Source organism: Cynara cardunculus (genome assembly GCF_001531365.2).
Source record: "Cynara cardunculus var. scolymus isolate 2C chromosome LG 6, CcrdV1, whole genome shotgun sequence".
Classification (NCBI taxonomy): domain Eukaryota; kingdom Viridiplantae; phylum Streptophyta; class Magnoliopsida; order Asterales; family Asteraceae; genus Cynara; species Cynara cardunculus.
The window spans coordinates 19,830,068-19,842,646 of record NC_037533.1 but is presented as its reverse complement, the minus strand read 5'-3'; the positions used below and the strand labels follow the sequence as shown (position 1 = coordinate 19,842,646).

At 35.0% G+C, this 12,579-nt stretch overlaps 1 protein-coding gene across 1 annotated transcript; it reads right to left on the bottom strand.

The window, feature by feature from the left end:
• Window positions 1–1,117: 1,117 nt before the first annotated feature.
• Window positions 1,118–6,774, bottom strand: LOC112513991 (anaphase-promoting complex subunit 8). The gene is made up of 4 exons (XM_025120254.1): window positions 6,668–6,774; window positions 6,266–6,578; window positions 3,422–4,672; window positions 1,118–2,539 (listed from the first exon to the last, which is right to left on the bottom strand). Exons 1-4 carry the CDS (start codon window positions 6,754–6,756, stop codon window positions 2,450–2,452), a joined length of 1,743 nt encoding a protein of 580 aa, XP_024976022.1. The 5' UTR covers window positions 6,757–6,774; the 3' UTR covers window positions 1,118–2,449.
• Window positions 6,775–12,579: the final 5,805 nt, after the last annotated feature.

Below are 12,579 nucleotides of genomic sequence, written 5' to 3'. Positions count from 1 at the left end.
ATAACAAGTAATTTATTTTTGGTTTAAAAATATAATTTTTATTAAAGATAATAATTAAACATTCTGTTAGAAGCTTAATAATTATCTTAATTATTTTTTTAGATTTTCTATACTTAAAATAGATATTTATCTTGTATTTGATTATGTTTATCTGCAGTTAGTTATACAAATTTAAAAATGAAGCTTTAATAAGTTATAGTTATATAAAATCACTTGTAATCTTAAATTTTAAGTAATATGCATTAATAAATAATACCTCATACATAAAAAATGATTTTTAAGAATTTTTTGTCAAATGCTTATATTATATAGTATAAAATATAGATAAACATTGCATATCAAACCAACAGTTGACCCATGATATCGTAGTCATGCTTATATATTTTATTTAATAATAATAATACACGCATAATTATTTATAAATCTGTAAACCAGTTTTTATATATTATTTTATGTATGAAAATACAGTATTTATACAATGTTATTTTATATGTAAAATATTTACGAATATTTTGTATGTGAAAGACAATTGTTATATGTACGTTTCACGTATGAAAGACGATAAATAAACTAGACTTGAGATCATGTAAGACAAAGTTGTTTTCATGAAACACGATTTTTACACTTGAAACTTTACAGCAAAACAATGTGAAGACAATGTTTTTGCTGTGAAAAATCAGTTTTTTTTACCTTCACAACATTTTGTTACTAAGTTTCAAATGTAAAAATCGTGTCTCATGTATCTTACAAAAACAGCTTTATCTCACGTGAACCCAACTCAAATAAACTATTTTTATAACTGAGCTGTGAATAAACCTCACCCCCTATCAATTTTTACACTCAAAAACAGCTTCCCTCTTTTTTTATATTTCCAACACATAAATTATTAGGAAAAAAGAAACCATTTAGCAAACGACGCCGCATTAAAATATTATGTGTTCCCTCCAATAAAACCAAAGAAGCTGCGTAGCTTATAGTGACCAGGTCTTTCTACACCTTTTGGTGGCAGTTAGCAACGACGTCGTCAAATTAACCATAGTTAACGCGCAATTAACACACTAACGGCTAATTCCCCCCCCCCTCTATATATACACATAGAGAGATGGAGAGAGAGAGAGAGAGAGAGAGAGAGAGAGACATTCAATTTACCAAAAACTCATTTTACAACAAAGCAGGATATGTCTGAGTTAGGAAAGCAACCTACCGGCGCCGGAAAATACTGCCGGAAGGCTCCCGGGCCTTCAATCGACAACCTTCCGCCAACCCGATGGCAGATCAAGAAACGGATTCTCAAAGAAATATTTGGAAACAAGAAGCAAGCAACTGGAGGTGGCGACACCAAGCCTCCGGCAAACAGATGGCAGATCAAGAAGCAACTAATCAAGGATCTGTTTTGGAGCACCACGAGTGTGTAGCTCGAATAGCTTTTGCGAACATCGTACGTTTAGCAAATCCGATCATTGTTTTGTGAAAACGTTAAAAGAAGAACATTATGATTTGCAATAACGAGCATATTTGAACATCATACTTTATGTCGGTTTCTTGTCCAAATGCGCTCAGTTCTTGCAAAGTGTAATGTTTTTTTCTTGTATTTTCACGAAATGATGGGCACTTCCCGCAAAAGCCAAGTACGATGATTTGAAAAGTCAATTTAGCACAATAAGAAGTCAAAGGGTCCATATATGCCAAGTGTGTTTGAACTTTGATACATGTGTATGTTTTTGTGTGATAAATATAGGAAATGAAGAACTTTGTATCAAAGCATTGAAATAGTTTTACTAAGTGCTTATAGCCTCTTACCAGATAAGTAGTGCTTGATGGGTAAAGACTAAAGATAATGTTGTTTACAAACACAGTCTGACCAACAAATGTTGTTGACCGGGTAAGACCAGAGAGGCTTACTTTGGAGCCGATTACTGAACACTTACTACCTCTTACCATGTGCTTATCAACAATCTTACAACATGGTAAGTGAGGGTAGTGACTCTTACCCGGTTAACACTAACTAACCTTGTCGGTGATGGTTTTTGCCAACGATTTTACGTGTCAAGTGTTGACTCTTATCCGGTAAGTGTTGGTAAACAGCCCCTTGTCCAATCAGTGCTTACCCAAAAAAAATTAGTAAACGGGCCCTAAGGAACTTAGGAATTTTGCTTTTATTCATAGAGAAAAGAGAAGAATGCACGGTCACAGATCAACAGGACATCAAAAATAGGAATACAATCTGTGTAATGTGATGAAGCTATCAACTAGGATATATCGTAAAGAATGATTACATGAGACTATCGAACAACTTGAACAAAATGAATCGAAAATTTTGCCACATTTCAGTTTTCAAACCAGCATTTGGTTTGATATTTTACTATTTGTTCTTCATATTTCATGCACGAATAGGGAAAAGAAGGGCATGCATACCTCACTACATCGATATAAGAAGACTTACAGGATATTATGAAGGAAAATGCTCAACGTCCGATGAAGGGAAACCAGATTGTGCAAATTTAATTGCTTGAAGTAGACTCTTTGCTGTTTCCTTCTCCTGCAATCACAATCGAAAGGCGTCGAATAAGTTCATAAAGCTTTCGCCTTTTTTGGGGTTTCTCTATTTTCAAAAGAACACACAAGAAAAGGGTTGAAATCACACTACAAGACACCAAATATGTTTAAGGGGACGTTTGATTGGTTTTCCATTTAGTCCTGTATGAATAAAATTGTTTGTGGGGATTAATCTGTCTGTAAAATTTGGAAAGATTTTTGTTTGGGTGTTTTTTTCATGAATGGAAGGAGTGTGTTTTTTAATTGAGAGGAACATGTTCGGAAAAAACTTGGCTTTCTGCATAAAGCTCCCCTAAAAGCTTAATGAATAAGCCACTTTCTATGTCATTAAGCCACTACCAAATAGTCATGCATAACTGACCGAATAAGTTGTCATTAGGCTGCTAACAAACATACCCTAAATGTCTTAATAAACCGTTTTATAGGACCAAAAATTATGTCATATGTAAAGGTGTTACAATAAGTTGATAGGGCTTAGAAGAGCTTGTTAGGACTCTTTTGAAATAAAATGTTCTATTAGTATTTTTAAATGATATTATTTGAAATGTGTCTTGTAAAAACAAGTGTCTTATGAAAAGATGTGTTTATAGGACCCTTCTCAAGAGTGTCCTCTAAAAAAAGCTTTATAGGACCCTTCTCAAGAGTGTCCTCTAAAAAAAGCTAATATAACACTTTATTTCAAAAGTGTCTTGAGAATCTTGTTAGGAGGTCCAAACGCTATCTATCAACTTATTGTAACACTTTTACATAGAACGCACAATTGTTTGATCCTATAAACTTAAGTCCTATAAGACAGTCTAGTAGAACATTTAGACATATTTAAGCCGATTTTATTTTAGTGCCGGATGGAGAGAGTGAGACTTACAGGGCCATTGTAGTCAAGAAGACGAGTGCAATACACTTCGGCTTCTTCAAATTTCTTCTGAGCTCGACAATGATTCGCAAGGAACAAAAGAGCTTCGACCATATTCGGCCCTTCTCGTTCTTCCTCTTCCATTCGTTCCAAATCTTTCTTATAATAAAACGCAGCTTCTTTTGATTGCCCCAATTCGCTATGCAGCTTTGCTAGCCTATGAAGAGCAATGGCTTCTCGATCATTACAATGAGCAGCCCTTCTATAACACTTAATCGCCTCCTCCAGCATACGTAGCTGTTCGGTTTCGTAGCACTGAGCCATCGCTATCCATAAACGGGAATCACTCGGCTGCAAATTAACCGATTTCTTGAAATAATGAAGGGCATAATAGGGCATTCCCATCATTTCGTATGCTTGTCCTAATCCATACCAAGCTCGATAGTCACACGGGTTTATATCTACAGCCCGTCTGTAAGCATCAACAGCAGCCGGGGTGTTTTTCATCTCAACATACTCGTGCCCCATTAAAGTCCACGCAGATAAATAGTTTTTATTTAACTTTAACGCCCTCCTAAAATACATAACTGACTTTTCATGAAGACCCTTTAAACTATAGTAGTTCCCAATAATACAGCAAGATTCGGGTCGGTATTTATCCGTCATGAAAACTTGGTGGGCGAGGTAGCTAAGGCCGGAGAAACATTCCTTTGCATATAACACGTTAGAATACATGTCCATATCATCAACACGATAAGGGTCGATCCTAAGAAGTTCTTCAAAAATAGCCTCGACTTGCTCAAATTCACGTAGACTGTATTGTGCTTTCGCGATTTGTGCTTTAATGTAGTTACTGAAGCCAAAAGTTGCTTGCAAATACTCGTAGTTAGCTAACGATTCATTATGCATACGCAACTCGTGATAAGCGCTGGCAAGAAAGAAGTCTTTCATCCAATGATTATTGAGTTTAAGACTGTTTAGAGTTTCGATTGTGGTGCATAAGGACTGCAGTTCGGACCAAGCACTCCAGTTCCATGGGTAGGCGTTTACGGATTCTACGAGTACGGTTCGAGCGAGATTTTCGTTACCTTTTTGTTTGAGAACGAGACCATATAAGTAGAGCCCAAAAGGGTCGATTGTGCCATTTTTACGGACCGCAGATAAGTCTCTTTCTATGGACACCAGTTCGCTGTTGACTGCATCACTTTTACCCAAAGGTCCCTCGAGTTCGATTGTTTCTTCTTCTTTTCGCTTTTCTCCAGCCTGGAAGAACCAAGTGAAAGTTACTAACTTGGTCAACTTATAAGAGTAGTTTTCACATTCAAGTATAAGCAACATAGAAGGGTTCTTTTAGTTTCAAAAATAAAAGTTCAATCAGGTTCAAACAAACCCAGTATATCCTGTCGAAAATAGGGTATGAAAGGGGTAAGATATAGGCAGACTTTACCTCACAAGCACCAGGATCAAAAGGTTGTTTCCGTGAATATGAAACAAATTGAAAAATAGTATGGTAAAAAATTGCCAAAGATGCATTTTGCACAGCAAAGATAAAATATGTCCAAATACGGTCAATTCAATTGTGTAATTCGCCAAGTAAATGTCAACAAAATCAGCAATAAATCCCTAAATTGGGTCTCCAATTTTGCCACAAGGTCAACCGCCCAACAGCACCTGGGTTAACTGTAGAATCCAAACTTCCTTGGAGGTCAAGGGTTCAAGCCTCGTCAAAAGGTGAGAAGTGGTCTTGAGTTTTGTCGTATATAAATATTATAAACTTCAAAAGAAAGATCAACAACAAAGATTTAGAATCCAATAAAATTGACAACAAGAGGATAACAAATGAAGATTTCAATTTCCAATGCTTACGCCGACTAAACGAAGCAATAAACACGTGCACAACACTGATAGCAGGTCAAGAAGATGGCATAGAAGCTTTTACTATATCCTTGGGCCGAGGATCACATGTGATTACCTCGTTTTAGCATCACTTTACATAAACTTTATGTTAAGGTTGCATCCATGGTACCAAAGACTAATGTTCTTTTTGATGGACCTCATATTAATCAAGGAGTGCCCCATGGGAAAATACCTCTTTATGGGAACCATACAACCTAAACCTTAATGTATTCAGCCCTATTTCCTGATACTTGGTGAGCCATATAAAGATGGAGAGAAAAAACGGCAAGAAGAGGAAGACAACGGAACAAAAAAGAGATGACTAGATTGTCTACCTACTAAAGTTATGAGTTATTATCATGATAAACCGCAACGTTCAATTACATAATGACCAATAACTTGAGAATATCTTCTCACATTTCTCATAAAATTTCTAGACTTGCATCATTTACCAGTTTCCGTAGTCAGAATTTCCTTTTTTTGCAACTTTGTAACAGTGGGTGTATGGGCCAGCTTGGACGCACCATGACTAATCCCATCGGATCCTAAAGATAACAGCCAAGAAAATCCCCAATAGCGAAGCCTTTATTTGCCAATTATTGATATGATCTAGAAATGTAAGACCGTGCTCTTTAAAGTATGCAGTCAAAGTACATCTTGTGAGCTATCATCGCCGGAGTTATTATGTTCCTAAGAATATTAAACAAACAAATATGAACCATATGGTAACTGTAATGAAAAATAAAGTCAATTTATGTTATTGGCATTTAATCGAATACCTGGTGGATATGAAAAACAATAGCATTAAACAGTTCAACAGAGAATTAAAGAATTCCCCCAAGTTATTCCCTAATAACAATTTGTGGTAATCAAATGCCAAATGAAGCTTAAACAAGTAGTTAGAGAATCCCAAATCAAATAGACACGAAATCTATGGAATTTAAGGTGCAAAAAACGAACCAAATATAGGGCATAACATCTCAAGAACAATGCTTTCTTGCCAGTCTGATCAGATAAAACGTGCGCAGCCCTCCTGTACTCTCTGCAATTAAAATACGTCTTCGCAAGAAGGTAAAAATCGGAATCCACAGCCTCATTGTCCTCCTCCGGCACCGGAGTGGACACGTAGGATGTTCCGGCGAGAGGGGTGGAGGTTATCTCGTCAGTAGAGCGAAATCGGCGGCGAATGCTGGAACAATCACGCTGTAATCGAGTGTGGGAAGGCGGATATTTTGCCGGATCTTGTTCAATACCCACCAATTGTTCTGCAGCCCTGTTTACATATAAAATCAAACCAATTCAAATTCAAATTTTCGGGGATTTGGAAACAGAAAGTAAGGGTTTCTTTGAGGGTTTGCTAACCATTTGGATGCAGAATAGAGGCAACGATCGGTAAGTTGACGGATTGCAGTTCGGAGCTCATTCCGGCAGTTTTCCTTGGAAACACCCATCGGAATGTGTGAATGCTTGTGTTCCAGACTCAAATTTTTGAAATGGAATCGACGGCGAGTCTGCTGGCGGTCTTGGTGAGTTTCTTCTACTTTCGAGTATTGAATTTTGTGTATTTGTGAAAACATAAAGTACTATTTTAGCCACCTAACTTTGATAATTTTTTCTTTTAGCCACTCAACTAATGAACTTTTAAATTCGGCCACCAAAGAATGATAAACTTTATTTTGAGCCACTAAACTATCAAGATCGTTAACTTGGCCACTCTACTCTACTTCTTGTTAGCATTTGCATTGTGTTCTCGAAATAATATATACATATAATTCTGGCCAAAACCCATAATTAATCCAACTAGGTCGGATGCTCTATGAGGTACCTAGTAGTCCACTGATACGCCTTAGTTTCGTTATGCCCCCTTACTCCCTTAACACGAATACACTGAAACAACTAGATTGAGCGTTGGCAGATGCCGTCGAACATTGTCGGACGTTATTGCTGCTAGACACCTTTGAAAAAACTTTCGATACTATGGAGTATGGACTATGTCTTGTTATTGATTTAATTCGTTTTACCTGTATGGGATATATGGGCAGCAATCTTGAGGAGCTTGTAGGTAGGGGTGAGCATAGGCGGGTACCCGCCCTTTTTGACCGGAACCAGAACCGGCGGTTCTTGAGATATTGGAACCGGAACCGGTTAGAGCGGTTCTTAAATTTTTGGAACCGGAACCATCGGGAACCGGTTCCGGTTCCGGGTACCCGCTTCCTAAAATATTAAAAATTTGTTATTTAGAAATAAAAAATAAAACATTGCCAAAACACTAAATAAATAAGCAAGAATACAAATTATACAGAATAATGGTTACAAATATTGATTAACGATTACAAACCATAATAGACTAATATAAAATGTTCAAAGTTTAACGATTATATACTATAATGGTAATTGTTCAAAGTTTAACGATTACATACTATGAATCYAAGTGAACACACAATTTGAAAAAATACGAATCATTTTATATGAAGAATTTAGATGAAGATTGAAGATGACGACGTCCTTTTAAGATGTAAAACTAATATAAATTTGGTATTAAAAAATAATAATTATTTTTTATTGAAAAATACCGGGTACCCGGCGGATAACGGTTCCGAAAAATTGAGAACCGGAACCGGAACCATTCTCAGTCGGTTCCGTATTTTAGGAACCGGAACCGGAACCACTCATATCGGTTCCAGTTCTGGAACCGGCGGTTCCAAGGCGGTTCCGGTTCTATAGCCGGGTACCCAGTTCCGCTGCTCACCCCTACTTGTAGGAGCTGAGATATTTGCTTGATTTCTTTTGAAAAAAAATATATGTGATCATACATGCAATTGTGTGATGTCAATGATGGATATGCACTTTAGTATATGATTCTCTCTTGCATAGATGTCCCTGGAAGTTTGAATCACAACTGTTTAGAAGTTGCTTTATTTTTTCATATAAATTTTTGTTTTTCTTTGCATAGATGAACATATGAAGTATATGCATTACTAACCCACCAACCCAACTCGTCCTAACCGGCAATGGTTGGTTGTATTGGATTCTAAATTTGCATGAATTGGGTTTGGTTGAGATTTTTAAACTGTCATAATTGAGTTGGATTGTAAAATGTCAAAAACCGTCTAACCCACCCCGCGTACACCCCTACTCATAACACCTACACTCTTTTTGGGGGAAAGGATGGGTTGTTAGTGAGAGGCAAGGGGAAAAAAGGGTAACGAGAGAAAATAAGTTTGTGTTATTCAATAGGAAAAATGGAAAATAAATATGTTATTTTTACAAATATATCCTTATTTATTTTATAGCAGATTGTAGTTAATGGATAGATTTATAATTTTATTTAATTTTTTTAATTGTTATTATTTTTGTCATCTATTTTGGAGAAAAATAAGCATTATTTACCTTCATATTACATTTTCCTTTCATTCCCCTCCTAAAAATATTTTAGAACATATTTCCTTCACAAAAAATGACTCGAGATCACGACGTTTAGTCTGTTTCTTTTCTAATTTGCTTGGCACATCACTATATGAAATTCTTCCCCACGTATTATTTTCAAAGTGAATGTAATTATTTTTAACCACAAAGGTGGTGTATGATATTTTGAGTTTAGACTCCAAATGTCAAAAGTGTCTGGAGGTCCCAGGTTCAAATCCAATAAGGAATAAAAATCTCTTGTAGTCCTTAGGTTCAAATGCGGTGACTTCTGACTACCCGCAAAGCAGGTGGTTGTCCTGGGATTAGTCTGCTCACATAGCATGTTGGATATTCAAGTTAATAAAATTATGTAATTATTTCAGCAATCAATAACGACGCATTTAGGTCTCGTTTGATCTGTAGGATTAGATTATATTTGAAATTGAATTTCATTACAATCTCATGTTTGGTTTGAAGAATTTCATGGATTGGAAATCCCACTACCATTATACTTTAAAATCCCACGAGAATGGTTGATATTTCATAGGAATTTAGAGAATTCGTATTTAATAATGTTTCAAAATACGTTAAAAACATCTGTTTTGTCACAATCAGTTAAACAACTTAATTATTTTTATAATTTATTTCTGTAAATTATTGAATTTTCAATTTTATTTCGAATTCTACATAAATTTTTCCAAATCATTTTACCAAATTTCAATCTCTTAAAACCATTTCATAATTACAATTTGAAATGCAAAGGTCATAATTAATATATTGAGTAAATTACCTTTTTAGTCCCCATGGTTTGTTAGGAATTTCTATTTTTGTTCTTGTGATTTTAAAATTTCGATTTTAATCCATGATTTATAATTCATTATTTTTTTCATCCTTAACTCGAAATGTCAGATTTGGATATGTGGTTTGGACGTCTTTAATTATATACCCAGTTTCCTTTTTTACACATTAAATGTTCAGCCAATAGAAACACACATACATGTACATACAAGCCAAAAGACGTACAATGCCCTTGAAGTCCAATATAAATGCATGCACGTATGTATATATAAGCATGCATAACAGTAAAATATACATGCACGTGTATGGAGTATCTTAATTTATAAACAAAATCATGGTTAAAAACTACTTATTTGTCAATATAGAAGTCGTACAATACATGTGTAATGTTATTGTTCATACACTTTCTTCTGTTTATTACCGTAAATATGTCCATTAATAACAGTGCTAACCATATATGACATCCATAACAGCGTGAATACCAAATAGACCACTGTCTGGATATTTGTATCAGTTTGTGATACACGTAATGTGAAGTAACTCGAAAGCTTCCCGTTTGGGGGTAAACCAGTATTTTTTTGTGAAGCATATTCCTAAAAAGAAAGAGCAATGCATTTCATTGTGTAACAGTCTTAGGGGTTCTTTGTTTATCTCGTAGTAGTTTCATTAAGAGACAACATCTGAATTGTTTTGAGGTAAATCTTGTTTGACAAAAAAAATATGTCTTTTAATGGTTCTAAAACTCTCTGAATGATTTTGTATCATAAGCCACCTCTTAACCATTCAGCGCTATAATTTTATTGTAAAACAAATTCCAAACAATTGTATTCCATTTTTTCACTATACTATGAAAATTGAAAACCTCTTAACCATTCTGACCACTTGATTATCTTACACCAAACCATTCAACAACTGTCATAAAGACCCTTGAAATTGATATTGTAAGTACATCATAAGCTAGGGGTTGAATGTGTAATATATTGAAAGAAATAAATGCAATGATTGAATATAGAGTTAATGGAATTAATTGAAGGACCTGAAATGATTAAATAGAACGTGTGTTTGTAGTAGTGATGGTCAAAAATCGGTCCCGGTCAGGCCGGGTCTAATCGGTTCCAAGTTTTCTCATTACCAGTCTCGGTCCCAACCTGTCCCGACATTAAAAAATAAGATTTTTTTATTTTTAAATGATATATATTTTTAATACATTATAAAATTTACAATTGGGTCACTCAAATACACTTTAAAAATGCTTTTTAATATAATTAAAATTATATTGTATTATAAAATTATTTAAAAATACATTTATTTATAAAATTATTTGAATTTCCGGACCGGGCCGGTCCCACGAAACTACCAAAAACCCTAACCGGTCCCGGACCGGGCCGATTTGGCCTTCACTTTTTATTCGATTTTTAATACTAAACAGCATAGTTGTTAAAGCAAAAAAATATTAAAATCTCAATTTTCTCTATTTTAGCATAGCTGTTGGAGATAATTTAATCGACTATAAGTCATTTAGAGGATCAAATGGTAGAACACATCTAGTCAATTACTTTCTCCCTCTCTCTCGTTTCCTTGTGCAGAAATAGTGAAAATGGCAGTAAATTGAAATATGCAAGATAAGGTCGATATATTGTTAAACGTGAACCGACAAATTTCAAGTAAAACTTGTGGTGAGTGTTTTTGTTATCAATTCATTACTTACATACGACGTTGGGAAAGTGTTTACCATGTTAATGGGTCGATAATGAGGCTTAAGGCTAATCATTTCGATAACAAATGGAATGTATATGTTGTGTCAATCCATTAATAAATGCTTGAATTACGTGTGGTATGTTAATTATATGTATTAAAGTTGTGTCGTGCAGCAAGTGTCTGTACGTAAAAAAAAAAAGAATTATGATTTTTGGTGTTAGGCGGCTTTGGTTTGTGTAAAGATCCAAACGATCAACTTTCAGCATGCCAAAAACAAACTGGCACACAACATGGTAAGATCGTGTAGCCAGGTCACGAACACGATGGCCATAAAGCAACTTATGGGGTCGTACAAGGAAGTCACAGGGAGTAGGTAACTCGAATGTTGCATATGAAACCGCTTAGGAAGACAAACAGAACATCCTTCCACGAGAGAACGAGTATTGTTAAAAGAACGTGGTCGGATTTTAAGATAACGTCCTTCCACAATATCCCGTCCCCTCCTCGTGTTTTTCCTCATCTGAATCGTATTCTAATGGGATTAGGGTTTCGCATATTAAATATCAGAATTTGCATAATACTACCACTGTTCGATAGTAACGTGTAGCATCGTACACAGGTAACGGTATTCCAATGATTCAATCGTGATCCAAGTGCTTGCGTGGACGCTGTTGGAGTATGGAAGCACACCGTCTGCAACTTTCTAAATTCAATCATCATAAACACCTGGTATTTATTAGGGACGTTCCAATTTTTTTTGGAGATCCTGCTACATTCAATTTTTTTTTTTATTTACATTACATAAAAGAGATAACAAATAATATATATTAAGAACAAAAATGAACTAAACCTAAAACGATTAACAATCTGAAACTAAATCTAAACCATTAATGATTTGAACCTAAAAACCAAACGATTAATGGTTTGAACCTAAATAATTTCAGCTATAGTTTTACACTGGTCGATAAAAGACCCTAAACACATGTAAATTTAGGCCAGAAAATTTTGAGGGCCCTGTTCAAAATCTCACATTTAACATACTAAGAGACGACCCTGGTATTTATAATCATTGATCCCATCAACCGAACATGGGAAGTATTAAAAAAGAAATCAAAATATAAATTATTGCCCTTACAGACATCGTAGTCACAATATAAAAGTTGGTATCATTAAAACAAGTAATTTTTATATACAATTACGTGACTCTCAATCTATCCATTTTGAACATCGAAGCGAGATTGACAAACTATTTAATTTTAACGTAAAAGTTAAACTCATAAATACGAGTTTCAGTTACGAAGGAACCATAGTTCAAAACTATAACAATAAACTGTTTCGATTAAAAGCACAAATTACCGATTCATCGTTATCAA